Here is a 21004-nt window from a genome sequence, read left to right as displayed (position 1 = left end):
TCTGCCAACAAGACAGACAACCTAACAGACAACTAAGCTGCTTTCAGGGGAAGTCTGACAGCAAAATGTCTCTCTTGTAAATTTGTAACGACAGCGATAACAGAGCGATCATGATGTGACCTTGGGAAAAAATAATGCTTTCAAGAGGAAGAAACTCTTAATTTCCACCATGGGGAACACCAAGGAAGAGAGGGTCCATTTTCCTGAGTTGACACAGTGAATGCCATGTTGGTGAAATTTTACAGATGATTCTCTGATATCCCAGTCCTGTGAAGGCAGCATGGAGCTGTGCTGCAAACTATCCAACTACAGAGAGCTGACAGAGACATTCAAGTAATGAGAGTTGTTGCTATGGAAACGATACGCGTCTCATCTAATCTCATTGGTGTAATCTAGCAGGTTTCAGAATGTTGCACTCCAGACGTCTTGGCTTTCTTGTACAAATAGTCACAAAATTTTGTTGTGAATCTTTGGTGTAAACTGTCCTGTGATATACTGAAGCTCTAACAGTCCCTTTAGTGAAGAAGATGTTGCTGTGTTTATTTATGAGCTTTAATGGTGACATAGTTGAGACATAGTTTATCCTTTATATTGTTTCAGGTGTAAAGTTAACACAGTGTTAAAAATTATTCTCACGTATTATAAAATATTAGTAGAGAGTAAACACTACACCCGAATGCAAGCCAGGGGACTGGCCAGAACAATAAGCCAAGAGAGCTCAGACAACGCAACAGTATTTTTTACAATACTGTCCTGTCATTGACCAAATTGACTAAAATGACTGTGACTAAAACTATTTTAAGTGCTTCTGACAAAAACTTGACTAAGACTAATGTGAAATAAATTACCAAAATCTAACCAAAACAAAACAAACAAAAAAAATTCAAGAGATGACCAAGGCTGTCAAAATTTGCACTGGTCCCCAGCGAAACTGCTGTGACAAGAGTGACAGAAAACAATTTGCTTTATTCCTCATGGCATTTATTGCTAACAGACCAGCATCAAGCCACAGTCAGTTTTGCTGCATTGACACACTTCTTGACATCGTCACCTTAGTTGACTTCTCTCTGAGAGAAAATTAGATGATTTCTGGTAATTGCTGGAACAAGTTGCTTGCGCTGAGGCTAACAGTGCGTGGCTGTTTCTGACTCCCTGCCAGGCAGCCGCTGGCTGTTCATCAGAAGCTCTCTCCACCAGAGGTCAAGAGCAAAGACAAAGTGAAAAAAAAAATGATTATTAGATTGTAGCTCAGCTCATAAAGTCTACATTATGCCTGTTGCTTATCAGTTTTAAACATGATGCACAAAGGTCTCAGACTCACCTCCTGTCCAACCTCTTGGGCCATCTTACCTGCACTATTCAGTTGTTTCTGTCATCCTTCATAGTGAAATCCAGCGGAGCAGAAATATCTTAAAAATAACCATGGAAAAAATGGAGCCAACAGTCCCTCACCTGCAACCCCTGGAATCCCCGTACCCCAAAACCGCCCCCAACACACACACACACACACACGCACACACACGCACATGCGCACACACACACACACACACACACAAACTTACACACAGCCATCACCACCATCATATGTTCTGCACACATCACCTCTTTGCCCTCACATCACACCCTATCATCTTCACCCATCTGCTCACACACTCCCCCCCACCCCGCTTCATCACCTCACAGGGTGTGTAGTGTAAGACATCAGGGAGGCTTGGTGGAGTTGCTGATGGACAGATGAAGAGATGGAGAAAAAATAACATTTAATTATTAGCAGGGAAAAGTATGCTCTTTCTTTCCACTGGTTCTGCAGATTAAGACCTCCCTCAGCAGTTGACAAAATGTAATGAGGTTCACACTGTAAGGCTTAGCATTTATTTGCCTAATTCTTTGTTGATTTTGTCGTTAATCTGGTTCTCTAATGCCGGATACATTACTCTCAGCAGGAACAGGAAAGCACAAATGAAAGAGAACCAACCTGGCAAATCAGTGGGCTGCGAGAATCAGCACCACATACCATGAAAATGGAGTGGTGGCATCTTGTTTTTAGTGTGCTGTGTATCCCTTTTTATCTCTACCCAGTCAACTATCCGGGAAGGCAGAAAGAGAGAGAAAGAAAGAAAACTGAGGATAAAACAAGAAAAAAAAAGAATTTTGTGACAGTGCTATCGGTGCTCAGCAGCATACATCTGAGTCACCCGTGACCAGTGGTCCAGTTTTCTTCAGCCTTTATATTTGTCATAGTGCTGTGTTTTTGTGATACCTCTCTTGAAAAAGAGGCTTTTAATCTCACTGGCACAGTCCTTCTCTTCCACCCTTCCTATCAAATCAAACTATTCCTCTCTCTGTCTTTCTGATATGCTAGTGGTTCTACTGCAAGCATCCTGTTATAACAGGAAAAAGATCAAATTAATGAGGTAAGATGCTATTTTGAATGGGGGCTTTACATTTTTTAATATATGTTTTTTTGCAGGAGAAAATGAAGAGCAAGAATAAACTGGTGCCACGGCTCCTGGGCATAACCAAAGAGTCTGTGATGAGAGTGGATGAGAAAACCAAAGATGTGGTTCAGGAGTGGCCGCTCACCACTGTGAAAAGGTGGGCAGCGTCTCCCAAGAGTTTCACCCTGGTAAGTCACACGCTCTCATACTAGGCTGATAATTAATGCATGACAGAAAAGTAACACTGAATATGTATGTGAGAGTAATGCTAACAGGTTGCATTAGATCAGGATATGAACATTTAGGCAAAAATAGTCTAATTTATTAAAAGCACAAGATTGTGTCTCAACAGATTATAATGGTGTTCACTCGACTGTCACTCTCATACAATGTGATTGCCATAGTGCAGAATGTATAATTATCAATTTTAAACATAATGTACTTAAAACAATTAATAAATTAAACTTGTACTACCTAAATTAGAATTGCAGCAAACAATACATGACATATTTTAGAAATGTTCAAGATAGCCTCAGGATGTTTTTGAAATGATGGTCATTCTTTTCATTTATAGCGACTGTCCCACACAACATTTAGTCGTTTGGATGTTTGGTCACCCAAACATGTACATGTGCAAAATACATGGGCACAAACTTATGGTGTAATGAGCAATTTACAAGACCTGGCAGTTTGAGAAACACACACACACACACACACACACACACACACACACACACACAGTCCAATTATATATGCATGTATTTTCTCTCTGTGGACCCCTCTGTGAAATGTTGTGTTTGCAAAAAGTGGTTATTTTGGTTCCACTGGCTTTGTTCTTGGACGTATATTATCCTCCGTTCTGGCTTGACTGAATGTCACATCATTAGTAAATAAGTTCGATAGCCTTGCAGTAAATAAAACCATTCTCCACAATGGCCATAAAACAATCGCTGCAATGCTCGCTCCCTCCATTCAGTCCCTTATGCACTTCAGTTATTGAACTGACTCCTTTGTCTTCACTGTCAATATCCCTCCTTTGTGTCAGCACCCAGAGTCAATGAGCAACATGGATTTAATCTACCAGATCTGGTAGACACGCTGTCTCTAGCAGCCCTCTATTGAATTAACCCTCCCTCTCTTTCTTGACATTAATTCAGCACAAGGCTTTGAAGTTTGGCTGTGTCTCTTTGTGACACCTGATTTTGAAATAGATTCAAAGACTTGACTTGTCATTCAGACACTGAAGCAATTATGTAGATTTTTATGGGCAGCAATTTCATCTCCGGTAAGTTGGCTGTTGGCAGGAGTGATTCATTTCATATTTCAAGTGTGCCAATGTGAGACTTAATAAACTCCCCCTCACTCTCTATCACTCTTCTTTCTTAAGTGAAATATGCACACACAACCAGAACATGATAAGGAAAGACTGGCAGTGCTCTGTCTAAAACAAAAAAACAAAAAAGCTTCTAGGTAGCGTCTTTCCTCCTTTCTGCTGCATTTTCTACATAAAATCTGCCTCAGGCTGGTTGTTAGAGTAATCTGACCCAGCACAATGTTCAGTGTCCATCTGGAAAGTAGCTGGCATCATAGATACACATTAATCCCCACAGTAAATCCTATGCCTATACCCAGAGCAGGCACTGCAGTAGTTGCCTGCCTTAAGGTCCAGTATAAAATGCATTACGGTGATGGAAGTGTGTGTGTGTGTGTGTGTGGCGTGCACAGGACTTTGGAGAGTATCAAGAGAGCTACTACTCAGTGCAGACTACTGAAGGAGAACAGATCTCCCAGCTCATTGCTGGTTACATCGACATCATCCTCAAAAAGGTGAGACATTTTTCTCTAAGGAAATGGATCAATAAGAATGAATCAGTGTCCTCCTTTGCCAGGGAAGTGCACACTGGGAATTCAGTGCTCATGTTTGATCTGCAGTGGCCACTGTATTATAGAACTGCAGTCAAATAACAACAAAGCAAAACTTTAGCATTTTATAAAGCAGAATAACACAGATCAAACTACTAGATATGTGAAATGACACTTGATTAGAAAATATTTATATGGAAACAAGTGGGATTTTCTCATGCCATTGGCAAATTTTTGTTCACTTGTTTTAAGAAAAATATTATTTTTAGCACTGAGGTGGTGCTGACAGACACATTAGGTAGCAATTTTTTCATCCTGTAAGAAATGACACATAAAGTACACTTAAAATTTAAGCACCATTAGTAATGTAATGTTCAGTGTAAATTCGCTATTATTTTTAAAGTGTGTTTAAAATGATAATGGATTATTGGCATGGTCTTTTCTTAAAAGCCTACTACATTTAGTCTTTACTACCACATGTGTAATATGGATACATGCTTTTGCATTTGAAGTGGGGCAGTATGGGCAGGATAGTTAAATGGAGCAGAAGGTAGTCTGTTGAATCCCCAGCCAGCCTGTTTGACAGTTGGTATCATTCAAAAGGTAGCATCAAGGGACCTGCTCCAAAATCATTATGGTTTCATTTGAAAACTAATCCTTGGTGTATTTTTTTTCCCCCTGCAGAAACAAAGTAAGGATCGTTTTGGACTAGAGGGTGATGAGGAGTCAACTATGCTGGAAGAATCGGTATCCCCTAAGAAGTATGTGCGCAAAATTATTCTTAACAAATGTGTGTATGCCTTTTGTGAAACTGAAACAAAGACAGAACTGCTCATCAGTGCTGGAGGCTATTCCCAAAACGGTGTAAAGAAAACCTTAACAAAAACGAGAACTTCAGATGGTATAGAAAAATATTATTGTCTGAAATTTTTCATTTTCAAAGAAATAGGAACATTTTTGTAAATTGAAAATTAGGTTGCCACTTGTTCTCCTCAGGATATTCCCAGGGCGGTCAGTGCAGAGCTTTCTTTCTTATGGTCCAGTATAAACTGTTATATGATGATGTTTGGGCCCAGCATTAATTGCATATTATCCCAGTGAAACACAATCAGACCTTGAAATTTCCTTCTGAGTATTACCCACCACCACCACAGATCAGAGTACATACATCTTCCAGGACCTTATTTCACCTTATGAGCACTTCCTCAGCTGGACTCCATCCAGAAAGATAATCACTATTTGAGGAAATTTCACTGCCCCGGACAAGCAAAAGCTCTATCTGAACATTTCCTGATTAGATGTGTATTAGTTCATTTATCCGTGCTTGCCTCTCAATGTATAACGGAAGTCCTTTTTCCTGTCTAGCCTAAATTGCTATTGCTTTCCCGGTTCCAACTGAGGGACTACTGGCTGTGGTTATTATTGTTTTTTCTCCCCTCACCCCCCACTCCCCCGTTTTTTTTTTTTTTTTTTTATCTGGGCCGGTGCGGCCCAAGGCAGAAGTCTTTAATTCTGCAAACACACAGGAAACCAAACTCTGGAAGGCCATGTCTGAAGAATAACAAAACAAGGATTTGTTTCCTGGAAAAAAACACAATGAGAGGGCCTTGCAGTCTCATTCAACTTTGTGTTCTCTTGTTCTCCTTGATCTTTTTTTCTGGTTTTCTTGTGTTCCTGATCACGTCTCTCTTTAAATTTTGGTTTGCATGAATGCTGACGCAGTGATTACATTGAGTTTGTAGTGCTCACCCGCTTAATGAAGACGTTGGTGTTCCTTATTACCTTTCTCAAAGCACATAGCTGGAATGAAATTGTAAGCCTGTAGTCTTGGTGTGTATTCAGGTCTTGACTCTTCCACCACCTCAGCAACAACTGAACCATCCATTACAATCTTTTCGTCTCTATTTTGTGTGTTTGTTACTGTGTCAAAGTGTCTCTATGGGCCCACTCACATTGGCAAGTTTGAGCCCGTATCGTGCTAAAGCCAAAATCCCCCCCTCCCCAGTCCCCGGCTGGCCTGCACTCACATTACCTAAAGCCCAAACGCGCCCAAGCACGATTGCCCCCGGTGTGCACGTCATCACGTTGAAATACGACAACAGGCATGGCCCGACGTCATTATAAATCAATGTAGTTCAAATACATCATGTCTTCCTTTTAACTAAAAAACGTTTTTGGTCCTTTTAATCAGACATGGGATGTTTATTTACCTTGACAGTTTCGGAGGTAACTTCCTCCTTCTTCAGAAAGGTCCAACTGACAGCCGGAGCGGCACCTGTCAGATCCGGCAGACCGGGTGACCGGGTGGCCGCACACCGTGCGGTGCCGCGGCCAGTGCCGGCCGGTGCCCGACGCGGTGCCGGCCAGCACCAGGTCTGCCGGATCTCGGCACACAGACTGCTGTACTTTCATTATAAACCGACTTTTGTTTATACGCGGTTGCAGCAGCACAACGGACAATGACACAGACAACATGGTTGATTATTGATTGCGCAACGCGGCCATTCGCTGGTAATCAAGCTGCGCACATTAAACAATTTTGCAGAGGCAGGAGGAAAGTTGCAAGATTTACGTCCGCACACTGCGTGCGTGACCGTGCATGTGCTCGTGTATGCGCCCGTACCGCGCTGAAGCACACCCCCTCCAACCATGCCAGAGCGGGGGAAGTGTACTGTATTCAAGCACGATACGGAGCGATCACACTGGTCAAAGAATCCGGATTTTAGGGGCAATCGTGCTTGGGCGCGGATCAAACTTGCCAGTGTGAGTGGCCTCTATGACTACTGCAACTATAGCAATGTTGTCAATAAGTGAACTAAGATTTGCTTCTTTTTTTTTTAAATTCTCACTGCTTACTGAAGACTTCACACTTATGTGTTTCTTGAATGCCAGTGTGGTTTTATTGTATAATATCTAAATAAATGGAACTAATGGGGTAATTTATTCTTTTGGAAATAGTTGAGAATTACTTTTCCATCTGACTACATAACTGGCCAAAAAATAAACAAACAAACAAAAAAATACAACCCCCCTTGGTCCTATGTGTCTCAAAGACAAACATTCACCCCTAGAAATGTCTAGTTAATGGTGTGAAGATATTAAACTATACAATCCGACTGTTCTGCCTCTGTCCAGGTCTACTATCCTTCAGCAGCAGTTTAACCGCGTGGGTCGGGTGGAGCACGGCTCGGTGGCGCTGCCAGGGGTGATCCGCTCCGGCTCCATTGGCACAGAGTCGCTCAGCATGGGCACCATGCCATCTGCTCAGCAGCAGATCACTATGGGACAGATGCACCGTGGACACATGCCACCTCTGGTCAGTACAGCAATCTGACTCACAGTTTAGTATGTAATTTTTCATGCAGGTACCTGCCCATTAGGTGGACAAACGGTAATCATTCTTTGTCAGTGGTGGAAATAGTGCTTGAATTCTTTAAGTTAAAGTGGTTATACTTGTATATCGAAAGATGCTGTTGGCTAGTAACAATGCATCATATTTTTTGTTTTCCCCATGAAATGTCAAGGAGTAAAACTGTTATGTCTCACAAAATGGGAATAGTCAAGTAAAGTGCCACTACCACAACACTCTAATTAAGTACAGTACTTAAATTAATGTACTTTGTTACTTTCCATCTCTGTTCACAGTAATGGGAAAAGACAACCCTAAAAAAAGTTTCTTACAATGTATTGTTATATTGGACAGTGAAATCCTTATTCTCCCATACCGCTTGTTTGTTTTTTTGTTTTATCTGTTTTTTCTCTTTGTGGATGGTTGTTCTTCATACTAACAATAAACTTGTCTGCATTGTTTGCTCTGAGAAGAATCTCCTCAAATTGCTATGATTTCAGAAAAATATTCCACAGAATAATTTGTAGTAAGTGCATCACACAGTGAATCAGGCCTCCATTGGTCTTCTGTTTTTTACCTTTATGTCCAGAGTTCGGCACAACAGGCTCTGATGGGAACCATCAACACCAGCATGCAAGCTGTGCAGCAGGCCCAGGTTGACCTGGGGGAGGTCGATAACCTGCCACCGCTGGGACAGGACATGGTACAGTGCAGTCCATATGTATACACACACAAGATTAAAACCACATGACTCACTGTATTATCAGTGCCATGCATCCCATGATAACAGCTAGCTGTACACAGTAATAATCAATTACATGATCTGCTAACCAACAGCTAGTTAGGTGTTGCATTTTATGTACACAAAATGATGACAAAACCTGCCTTCTTCTTCTTCCGTCTATTCTGTACTTAGGCATCCAAAGTGTGGATCCAGAACAAGGTGGATGAGTCAAAACATGAGATTCACTCCCAGGTTGATGCCATCACTGCAGGAACAGCCTCCGTCGTCAACCTCACAGCTGGTTAGTGGCCCTGGCATGACTCAGCAGAATGCAACATGTTCATCTCTATCATATATTTATTTATTTGTTTTGGTTATGACATGGCTGATCTGGTACTATAATCCGTAACTGGATCACTCTTGCCTCTGTTAAAGTCATGTAATTCATTTGATAGGAGGGCAAGACCACAGTATACAATGTACTACATATGTTTTTTGCTATTGACTATGGAAAAACACTGCACAAATGAAATGTATCTATTATTACAACACATTGTCTTGTTGTGTTTTTCATATCAGCTTGCTCTCTTATTTTATTTTGCATGTTGCATTTTTTCAGAATTTCTCTTCCTCCCTTTTTTCAGTGTAATTCTTTCTTCTTTACACTGGATTTATTTTTCCTCTCTTCCCTCTTTTTCTCTCATACTAGGTGATCCAACTGACACTGACTACACAGCGGTGGGCTGCGCCATCACCACAATCTCCTCCAACCTGACCGAGATGTCAAAGGGTGTGAAACTGCTGGCTGCGCTCATGGAGGATGAGGTGGGCGGGGGCAACGACTTAATGAGGGCTGCCAGGACACTAGCAGGTGCGGTATCTGACCTGCTGAAGGCTGTGGAGCCTGCTTCCGGAGAGGTGAGCAAACAAACCTCAATCTGAAAAACTTGTCAAATTCATCTCCTTACGTTTATGCAGCACACACTCAGCTCCAATTATTATTTATTATTTCCAAATGACCAGTCTCTGTTTGTTTTACCTGTTAGTATTACACTTCACTCAGGATGCTCTTGTCTCTCATCAACAATTGGTAGAACAGCTGTATTGGGCAGGATAGGCTCAGTTCACAGGGTGTTTCCAGCTCAAATCCAGCAAGCATGCTGAAGATTCACATGGGAGCACACTGAATCGTCCCATGCAGAGCAAATTCCAGAGACACTTCTGATAATGTGATACTTTGATATCCAAACATCCAAGTAGGCCATTACCATGACAGCAAATCACAGGTGCAGCCTGGGGTGGTGGAGGGATTACCAAAGCAGGGCAGCAGCAGCAGAAGTGATGGAGGCATGAATGAAAGACGCTGTATTTTAAACCAGTCACACTCTTTGACAGAGATATGGTCACGTTTAGCTAGATATGTATGTTTTGAGATCAGCTGTTTGCAGTCGACACACACAAAACTACCATATACTGCTACTATGGACTGCTGCAAGCTCTCGGTATAGTTAATTCTTTCCATTTGGCCTTGGATTGCTTTTTCTTTCTTTCTTAGTCATATTTGTGTCCGTATATCTCACATGTTGGAGGCAGTTGGGGAAAAAGTGCAGAGGAGATGGAAGATTTTGTTGAAATGTGAATGGGGCAGGATGAATTACATCACAAAAAAATGTCCATCATATTGAGTTTCTCATTACAGAACCCACTTGTATGAGCCATTTTAAAACCACAACAATTTCACGAAATTGTCTAGAACAAACAGGACAAGGCTGTTTTTTTTTTTGTTTTGTTTTGTTTTGTTTTGTCCTTGAGATGCTAGATGGTTGAGAACGAGATGTGAAAGTGCAGCCCGAGTCTGGAAGGTACAGGACACAAACATAAATTTATTGTCAAGAAATTTCAAGAATTCAGTGGGTGCTGATAATAATTCTCCACTTTTATCTCATTTTGAGGGAGAATGGATAATTTAATTAAAATGAACAAACTTTCCACCATCTCTGTGACTTGAATTGCTTAGCCTAGATCATGCTCCGTGAAGAGCTTATTGTTTTCCATGCACATAGACAAGGCTTTGTTCTGTCTAAACTGACAATAACAGCCTACAAAGTCTATTAAATTTGCCATCAAGTGACAGGAGGGATGTATCGAGGCCAGTCTTGGCAGTACAGCTCCGTCCTCACAAAATGAGGCAGTCCAAATGTCTGTTAATAATGTGGCGTCTCTCCTGGTCCTCCAAACGAAGCCTAATTATATTATTATCCTCCGTTCTTTGTCAGATTCACCTTATTTTATTCTACTTGTCTGTGTGAAGAAAGACTTCTGACTGAGGCTGAGCTGACTGGCAGTTGTGTTGTTTGCTTTGCATCTTGATGGCAACAGAGCTAGTTTAAAAAAATACAGGGGAGGATGTTTGTGAATCAGACCTATCGTAATGAATAATGAAGTCTCAAGATCCGCTTGTGCTGCTGGAGCATAATGTTCTCACCACGGCCCACTGGGAGTTTGTTTTGGGGTCCTCTGTTCATTCTGCGAGCTCAGTTGTGCTGCTAGGGAAGAATCACTCAGAGGTTGATGTAGTGTACAGTGCCGCATGATGTACTAGCCTCTCAAGCCCAGGGTTGTGGACCCATGCTGGTCTTTGGGATGATACCAAGTGGTCCGTAATCTAGTTGCAGGAAGACAGACTCACATGTCTCTTTTTAGTATTCATTGTTATATAAAAAGCTGTTTATTATTTTAATAGTGTTTGAGAGCAGCAATATGATGTCTTGCTCTCTGTGTTGAGAGCTAGACATCTAGGAGTTTATTACATTCAATACTCTGTCAGTTGTCATTAGGTTGATAGATCACAGTGATACACCTGAATGAACCCTCTCTTATGAAGGGTAACTCCAAGCCCTCTGTAACCAGGGACTCTCAAAAACCTGTGGAGATCAGGGAGTGCGATTTTCTTGTGTTTCCACCATATGATGAACCAACCATGAAGGGTCTGTCATTAAAAAAAAAAATCTTCATCCTTTTGCAGTGTTGCTTCATTTTTTTCACTGTTTGGCTTTTGCTTAGAGACTTGAGGCAGCGAGGCTATTTGAGATGCAGTATACGCTATGGTGAAACATTGAGTAGGTTAATTCAGTGGAAGTCATATGTCAATATACAAGATTGTGGAAGCTATGCATCCGCTGTAAATGTAATTCCAGGCCCTAACAATTTTTTTTGTTTGTGTGTTGGTTGCCCTGCAGCCCAGACAGACCGTGCTGACGGCGGCGGGCAGCATTGGCCAGGCCAGCGGAGACCTCCTGCGCCAGATTGGAGAGAACGAGACGGATGAGAGGTTCCAGGTAGCGCTGCACCCCCTACTCCCAAAAAACAGATCGGAGCAAATACCATTGAGCCGATCAAAAACTCATTGTGATAAGCCAGTGGATATTTTCAAAGATATCTTTTCATCGCTAGATTGGGCTTAATAGAATCACAGATTGTTAAATCTGCCCTGACTTGCCCTGCTCTTTCTATGAGTAGATGGATAGATTTTTTAAGATAAACATGTAATGTGGGGACAGCACTTGTTTTATCTGCTCACACTGATATGAGACAGCACTTAAATGCCAGATTTTTTTTTGCATTTGTCTTGTATCCCAGTTGGCTCCATTTCAGCTCGGAGTTAAAAAGTGCTAATTTAACCCATAGTTCCATTACACATTCCCCAATCCATTTGCATCGCTCAAAGGCTTGACCAAACAGTGCAGCTGCAAACACAATCCTCTAACAATTGCACAGAGGCCCCCTATTTATTTTAGGCCGTTTTCAATTGAGAGCTTTTAGTGATGCTGAATGTTTTAGTTCATTGCGCCTGTAATTATACTATTAACATCTGAATGCCACAATTTTTGTTTTAATCTGCCCTCTGTGTTGTTTTTCAGCTGGTTTTGACAACCATGCTGACACACAGTGCATGATAAACATGTATTTATACACTAAAGTGATGATTTGCTGCGGGGTGACCGTGCAGATTGATAATTTTGTTAATGACATCAGAGATCATGCATTTCTGCCATTTCTGCCCCCTGTTGTGCAGGACGTTCTGATGAATCTGGCCAAAGCTGTGGCTAATGCAGCAGCCATGTTGGTGCTCAAGGCCAAGAATGTGGCCCAGGTCGCAGAGGACACTGTGCTTCAGAATCGTGTCATCGCTGCTGCCACCCAGTGTGCCCTTTCCACCTCCCAGCTGGTGGCATGTGCCAAGGTATGTGAATACTGCTATTCGACATTCACTCACTGATTCATGATATGGATTTAAAAAAAAAAAAAAAAAAACATCAGTGCTTTGTGCATAGCTGTCTACAGTAATACCAAAAGCAGGAGTCATTAAGGTTGTTTCAGTAAAGGTTCACTTGACAAAGCAAACAAACTAGTTCAGTTATTCACTGGTTCAGTTTTTCAAATGGAATTTACAAGTAAAATGGCAACGAGCATGATTCACATTTTGGTTGAAGAGGTGTAGTGCTGAAGTCAGCCTCTTGTGAGCAGACCACAGAGCTTGAATGGAGTAGCACGGTCATTGAACTGTTTGCTGTTGTCATTTGACTAGCTCAAAATAAAATGGCAAATGTGATTAGTCGCAGCAGTGACAATGCACATATAGGTCAGTAAAGTGTGTCACACTGTTTTGAGAGCTGAGAGGGTATGTTGTGTTGTTTCTGCTCGCTAAAAGTAAGATTAGTAATCAACTAATCAACATAATTATCAACGACTACACCACCGACCGAATACTGAAGTTAGTGCAAGTTGCAGGCACAGTTCTCTGCAGTAACAACAATGCATGTAAAAATGGTTGCTGCTCAGACCATCCTGCTATGCTGATTTGAACAGGAAAGTCTGCTATACTCCAGTTCAAGCTCTGTGGACTAGAGTTTTTGTGAACTGAATGGATTAAGGGATTACGGCTGTTCAAAGTAGCCACACATGTCACTTTTTACCATGTGTCAGTTATATCAAATCTGCCCTTTGATTTGGATTTAATGGTTATTTGAATATTAAACACATGAAGGTGTAAGGCCATAACTTGGGAGGCCATTGTTGATGCTATTTGGGAAATGCATGACAATTTGCTTTTTTCTACCATTTCTAAATGAGTACATGGTGCAGTGAAGTTCAGTAAGAATATGATTCAGTTTTTTGTATTTTTTTTTTTTTTAATAGAAAGATTTTTCTGAGTAATGTCACATTTGTCTTCGGCTATAGACATGAATTTACGATGAGATCTTTAGGGGTTAAATGCATTAACTCAAACAGAATGCACTAAGGCGGTGTTAAATACCCTGCACCCTCATCATATTTGCACATCCTTAATTGAGCAGCCCACTTGTTTCTCATCATGTTAAATGTCCTCCTGGTTACTAGTCTAAATAGTTCACGCACTTCCTCATGTCAGTCTGCACCACAGTAGGATGACACCTCATCTGCTAAATCCCTTTCAAATCTTCCTTCTTTTCTGATTTCTTTGAAATGGGATTTTGTGATGTACTTGCTTGTAAAGGTTGTAAAAGCAAAAAGCTTAACGAACTGACTTTAGGCATTTGTTGCTTTCCAGCTTCACTCCCCTCTTGCTTTATTTTCTTTTTCTTTTCTTTTTTTTTTTACTTAAAGTATGAAAAATATTAGACCTAGAAAAACATATTTGGCGAAAAAGCCGGTCCTTCCCCTGAGTGATCAATTTCCACTGTGTGATTCCATCATTGTTTTTCTTTGTTTCTCTCTCTTACTTTGGAGAGTCTTCCTTACTCCTCCAACCCCTTTTTCATTTCTCTCCCCTTCCTCATTGTCATGTCTCACTGCCCTCTCTCTGCTCCCCTCGGCCCTCCTTTAGGTGGTAAGTCCCACCATCAGTTCCCCGGTTTGCCAGGAGCAGTTAATTGAGGCTGGGAAGCTGGTGGATCGCTCGGTGGAGAGCTGTGTCCAGGCCTGCCTCTCGGCCACAGAGGACGGAGAGCTGCTTAAACAGGTCAGTTTTTTTCTTTTTCTTCTTTCTTTTTCTCTGAGTCATAACACAAAAATTCTGTGTGGTTAAATTCGTCAAGCAGGAGTTTTCAAAACATTTAACACCAAACTCACCCACCTAAAAAGGATGTTTGGGAATTTTTGTTTGTTAATTCAGTGGGAATAGGTATAAAACTGTTGGTCTGACCTATAGAGACATTGTTATCAAGCTTTTTCACATGAGCAACACTACACCACCTGTTTTTGAGCACAGGTTGTGCTGACTATATGGGACCGTTATGCGGCTTATGAGACCCAGGTCTGATGCTGACGTACATGTCATGTTTTGAAGGTGAGCGCGGCAGCCAGTGTGGTGGGCCAGGCTCTGAACGATCTACTGCAACATGTCCGTCAGTACACTTCACGGGGAGAGCCCATTGGGCGCTACGACCAGGCCACTGACACCATTATGACCGTCACCGAGAGCATCTTCAGCTCAATGGGAGATGCCGGTGAGTCTGAACATAAAAAGTGAAATGATGAAAGGAAGGCTCTAATGGCCTTGATTAGTTTATGGAGAAAAGGCTGTCATTTGCATCCACAACAAACCATAATGAGGACTTTTTGGGATATGACGAATGCTATAAAAATGTTGTGAATTAGTAGGTAATTTAAATTTAGTCAGAAAAAGTGTTTCAAGGCACTCCAAAGTAGATTTTAAAAAACTTAATTGTTTTTGTTTTTTCTCCTCCTGACTACAAGATCCTTTTCTCCACAGAGCAATGATTGAACAATGATGAACAATTGATTTATTTATTTATTTTGAGTTAAGAAGCTGCCTCACTGTGTTATTTTTTGATGCAATAAAATGTATTTACTTTAAATTCAGATTAAGTCACAGCACACACGCTTCAACAAGGAAATTAATAAGCTTTCGATTGTAAGTTTTCTTCAAAATTTAATGTTTTTTGCACATGGTAGCCGTAAAGTAAATATAACATTACGGCTACTTTCAGACAGGCTGTGCTATTGGATAACACAGTTACCAGCTGCATAAATTAAGAGATTGAAACCATCCCCAGAGAATGATAATCAAGTGTGCCAAAAAATATAAAACATAAATATGAGGTGGTTGATGATTCCAGACAGGCCTCAGAAGTCAGTGATCAGGTCTTTTTTGACCAGGTTTGATTCGCAACATGCAAGCAAGCCCTAATCTTCAGTCAATCATATTGTCCATAGTTATGTGCAGGGTAGGTATTTTTTGGACTAGAAGCTGCTTGACCAAGATTTACCCTGAATGTGGCCAAGATTGGATGAACCTAATGAACCCCATTTCACAGTGACCCAAACCCTACCTGGAGTTCTCCCTTCAGATTTGGCATAACTGCAAGAGTCTTATTGTCATGCTATGAAATTCCACCTGAAATTTGACCAGGGTCGACCGGCATGACTCACAGGTCTTAAAGACTGACTTGAAATACGGCCAGCCCCGGGGTGAAACCACAGAACCTGATGAGAGACAAGAGAAGAGAGAAGAAAAAGCATCTGATGTAAAAGAGTGAGAATTTGCTTGCCATAAGTAGGTTGAAGTTCCTGCTCTCTGAGGTGATGTCTATATCAGTTCCCCTTCAGCCCATTTACTTTTCAGAGAGACTGGCATGATGGCTGGTTTGAATGGAGTTCTGTCAGCATTGGCCAAGCCACAGAGAAAGCTGACAGTGATGTTAACAAGTCTGACAGCATGGAGAGTGCGATGTGGAGGGAATGTCCTGGCCCAGCAGTCTGAACTTGGCCGTATTGATTGGCTTGATAGACAAGTTGAATTGCCGTTTTCACTGAGGCTTGAATACATGCAGCCAGTTGGAGAATAGCGGCTTTGAACCAGTGTCAAATATGTGGGGTTATGTCACACCTGGCAGCCGGGCACAAAAATGAAGTGCAGGAAGGGGAATGAATCTTTCTATAGCAGAGTGTTGGCAGATCAGCCTGTACGTTCACATGAGTTACAGTGGTCTAGTGCCAAATACTTTCTGCTGTACTCTGAGGCTGCCTGATAAAGAGGACCCACTAATACCTTTCATCCCGATTTTCTTACCTCATTAGTGTGATTCATGGATTTTTTTTTTTTTTTTCCAGAGAGAATAACATTCTAATTATGCGCTATAGCTGGTGGTGGGTCTACTCCAGTTAGTTTGCCATATCCACAACTTGTTCCTCAGATCTTGACCTGTCACGAAGGGGTGTAACAATTATTTAACTTTAATTGGAAGGACCGGAACAACTGTATAAGGACATCACTTTACCGGTTCAAAGCTGATAAAGTGATTTTGCATATTGTTTTCTTCCTATGTGCCACAAAATTGTTTCAGCTTCTTGTGTCTTCTTAGTTTTACTGTTCTTCTCTTCTCTCTATTTTATTCTGTTTATGTGAAGCATTTTATAACTATATTTTTATGCCTCTGAGCCAGCAACAGCCATGGCCAAAGGCATTATGTTTTTGGGTTGTCCATCTGTATGTATTTCCGTCCATACATACATCTGTCCCATTCTTGTGAATGTGATATCTCAGGAAAATTATGTCAAATTTCTTCAAATTTGACACAAATATCTGTGGATGAACTGCTTAGATTTTATTGGTCAAAGGTCACTGTGACCTGTCACTGTAAACTCTGAATAAGACTGAATTCAGTCTTATTAAAATGTGACCTTCCCTTAGATAGCCCTCCAATATTGTATGACTAGCTGTGTATCAAGATTCATATCAAATCTATCTGAGAAGAAATTCACCCCCTACATTCAGACACTGTACACCACACGGCTACAGAGGCAAACAAAATCTTTTTCACTCTGTCACAAGAAAATGTCCATTGGGCATATAGTTTTGAACATTTGTGTGCATTGTAAATGGTGAAAGAAATACCAATGTATTTTTGCCTTCTGCTTCTATACCTTTCTCTCTCTCATTCTCCTTCCTTCTCTACACTGTCCCTCTTCTCTTCAGGAGAGATGGTTCGTCAGGCGCGTGTGCTGGCCCAGGCCACCTCAGACCTGGTTAATGCCATGAGGTCTGACGCTGAGGCAGAGGTGGACGTTGACAACTCTAAGAAGCTGCTGGCAGCAGCCAAATTGCTCGCTGATGCCACTGCTAGGATGGTGGAGGCAGCCAAGGTAAGCAGGTTGTTACACATACAGTGTGTCCAGTGGTATTGTATAGATTTTTTTCCCCCTCAGGCTTGTTGGTATTTTTGTAGGCACAAGGAGACACAAACTATTACACTTGCACTACATGTCAAAATGCACTCAAGGAGTTTTTGGCCCCTGATTCATATACCATCAGTTTGTGTATTAAAATGATTTACCAGTGAAATAGGCCTTAAAGCTCCAACTTTGTGCACAATATGTTGGGAAATAAGAATGCATCAGATCATTTTTCCAAACTGGGCTGATAGGGAGGTTTTGCTTGTTATTCATTCAGTCCTCCCGTGTCCCATCTATTTATCTGGTATCTCTGTCTCCATCTATCTTATCATCAATCTACTGAATCACAGGCCCATATTAATAGCTCCCTCCTTCCACCATGAAAGTTAAATGAGGCCCCATCTTCCAGCTGGTTAGAAGTGTTTGATGCCAGATTAATCACCATCACAGCTATATCTCTATCTGTGTCATCAGAGGCTGAGACCTGGGCCAGCCGTTGCCATGGTAACTTACTCAGTCAGCTGGAAGCAAATCCAGAGTATATATATGCATGTATATATTCCCTAAGAGTGGGCATTTTTCCTCTTTGTACTTTAGTTATTTTAGTTTAGAAGGGTAGAAAAAGCGGGAAAATAGAGCAACATGAGCTGGGATTTCAAGCCCACGTGTGGTGCAAATTTGACTGTCATTTAACAGTCTAGTTTTAGGACTGTAGTCTTGACCAGTGTATGTTTCCACTATGTGTGTGTTTAGTAATGGATAATGAATCTTAATATGATCATTTTACGTTCTGTTAGAATTTGTTTGGTGGTAGTTGTTTCTCTGACCCTCTGGGTCTTGGAGACTCAGGTGTCCACAGCAGGATTTTGACAGACTATTTGCTTTTTTTAATGCCTTAAGCTGCTCAGTGTAAATATTGCAAACAGTTGCCAGCAGGCAGATGCCAGCAAAAAGTCATCTGATGTGTTAACACTTGTTGCACAGTGCCAGGAGTAGGAAAATACAGGGGATAATAGGGAATATATTATTCAGCGCTCCTGTTTTCTGTTTAACTTACTTATATATTCGCATTGTATTCCATATATTCTCATTAATTCCTAAAAATGTATAAGTCTATTTCCTACAGTAATTTTAATGAAAAGAACATTGGAAAATAAAGTGAACTGTCTTCTAGTTTCCCAGAAAGCCTGCAACTAAGTAAGGCATTTTCAGACAATGTATTTACTGTAAAATTACTGGTTAGTTTCATCCTGCCTTGTTAACCGGGAAGTCCTTTTCTATCTATAGTGACTTGTGCCAGTAGTAGTTGTTAAGTTAACACAAACCTTCCTTCAGTGATGTGTTTTTAGCTGCACCCTCTTGGTGCAGAAGAAGCTGGTCAGCTCCCAGATAATAACCTAATAGCAGCAGCCTGGATAAGGATACTCCTAGTTACATAAAGACACAAAGATAAAGAGGACTACATGTTTATATGAAAATGAAACATCTGTTGACATTTAGCCATCAACAAGGCACTGATTGCTAGAATGAAGAGGAGCTACAGCTGAACTTCAACACAACTTTGAATGCAGTGATTGCTACATCTGCTTCGCTTTATGAAGAACTGAACACACTGATTGGGTATTCTGAGCTTGTGTATGGGGTGACATGAATTGTGTGTACTGCTGCTCACCACTGCAGGTGTGTGATCAGTAATAACATGTTGCGCAGTTACTTAAGATAGCAAGACTGTTGTCTTTCCAAGAAACAGCTAGTGTGGCAGTTTTTATCTTCGGTAGGCAGCAGCCTTGAGGGGATCATGCATTTCTTTGTCTGTCTGTCCGTATGTCTGTCTGGCTATCTATCTGTCTGCAGCTCATCTCACATACTGCTGGGCCTATCAGCCTAATACTTTTTGTGCACAGTTATGACTGTATGATCAAGGATCTCTGGAGGTTGCTGTTATTCAAAACCTCTGAAAAACCTGTTTGTTATTGCAGTTGAGTGTTTGAATTTTTCACCCAAATCCAAGCACCAGTTTAGGGGAGATACGTAGGCACTGCCTCTGTATTTTTCCTTTTCCTGGTAGGTGGGTTTAGGAATTGGGTTTTGGAATCGATTTGCACGCCAATGTAAGACAGCACGTCTGGCGGAGATCTGCCCTCTACTGATGCACTCATCTAGTATTTTTGAACAGACTGGTTACCCCTCTAAAATGTTTCCAAGCAAAACTGAAAGGAACAGAATATTTAGGTCATGTAGACACTCTGACTTAGTTATGCAAAGTCATGGAATTTTGCATCAGCATTGTTGTAGAAACTCTGAAGAGCAAAACAAATATTTTCCATTTGCTAGCCTTTGTTTGTGTGAGTGAGTGTTTCATGTATTGTCATCTGTAAATACTTTCTGTCCTGTGTATACTGATGTGTGTGTTTCCTCAGGGTGCAGCAGCGCACCCGGAGAACGAGGACCAGCAGCAGAGGCTGAGGGAGGCTGCAGAGGGGCTGCGTGTCGCCACCAACGCTGCTGCTCAGAATGCCATAAAGAAGAAACTGATAAACAGACTGGAGGTCAGTGATGCCTGCTTAGCCTCTGCCTGCATCCAGCATCCTGAGAGACTTGTCAGTCATGTACATTTTAATACTTTGAGTCTAGTAAATTGCTACCTCAGGAAATGGTAGCTTACAGTTAACCAGAGAACAAAGAAGCAAATACACTGAAAACAACATTTAGAAGACAATGTGAGGATGGCTTGGTTTATCTTTCGGTAGCTCACCTGGTAAGAGCACATACTACTTGTTAAGGCTGAGTCCTGATTGCAGCGTCCTGGGTTCGAAGCCGACCTCAGGCTATTTGCTGCATATCATCCCCTCTCTCTCCCCTGCCCTCCCGTGTCTCTGCTGTGTCAAATAAAGCCGAAATGGCAAAAAAATATCTTTATCAACAGTATGACACGCACAGCCTTTTAGACAGCACACAAGCTATTTAGTCCCTCATCCTGTCCCGTTCTGTAAAATACAATATACTTCTTTTATTTATTAGCAGTAGTGATAGTAGGATTACTGGTAATGTTATTATTTTACAGTATTTTATTAGTTGTGAATGCACAATGTACTAGACCTTATTTTGAACCTGAACATCTAAGGACATTTTTATTTATGCTCTGTTTTTGCTTGAATAAAAGAATATTTAATATGCTTTACTGTTGTGTTGTTAAATAAAACACAAATGCGGCCTACATATCCTGGGGATGCTTTTTTGTTTTCCATTCTATGGTTTGGGATTTGGCAACTTTAAAGAAACACATTTCAGGAAATACTAAGCATAAGGAAAGACTGATAGCGAAACAGAAAAAGAAACAAAAGGAAACATTTTCATTTTTTTTAGCATACTATATATGAGGGGATGTTCATGTGGCCTTGGAATTTTTTACGTGACTTATATATTTGTGTGTGTGTGTGTGTGTGTGTGTGT

At 41.2% G+C, this 21004-nt stretch overlaps 1 protein-coding gene across 1 annotated transcript in view; it reads left to right on the top strand.

Moving 5' to 3' along the window:
• Positions 1-21004, top strand: part of tln2a (talin 2a) — a 126937-nt gene that overhangs the window by 60388 nt on the left and 45545 nt on the right. Inside the window, exons 11-23 of the mRNA XM_030048435.1 lie at positions 2471-2626; positions 4164-4265; positions 4986-5062; positions 7437-7617; positions 8240-8353; positions 8567-8675; positions 9084-9292; positions 11614-11712; positions 12450-12617; positions 14241-14375; positions 14703-14862; positions 17355-17521; positions 19972-20100. Of these exons, the coding sequence (XP_029904295.1) occupies positions 2471-2626; positions 4164-4265; positions 4986-5062; positions 7437-7617; positions 8240-8353; positions 8567-8675; positions 9084-9292; positions 11614-11712; positions 12450-12617; positions 14241-14375; positions 14703-14862; positions 17355-17521; positions 19972-20100 (1806 nt within the window). The remainder of the gene's footprint in view (positions 1-2470; positions 2627-4163; positions 4266-4985; positions 5063-7436; positions 7618-8239; positions 8354-8566; positions 8676-9083; positions 9293-11613; positions 11713-12449; positions 12618-14240; positions 14376-14702; positions 14863-17354; positions 17522-19971; positions 20101-21004) is intronic.

This window comes from Myripristis murdjan, chromosome 3, assembly GCF_902150065.1.
Source record: "Myripristis murdjan chromosome 3, fMyrMur1.1, whole genome shotgun sequence".
Lineage (NCBI taxonomy): Eukaryota > Metazoa > Chordata > Actinopteri > Holocentriformes > Holocentridae > Myripristis > Myripristis murdjan.
This window is presented reverse-complemented; position numbering and strand designations above follow the sequence as displayed.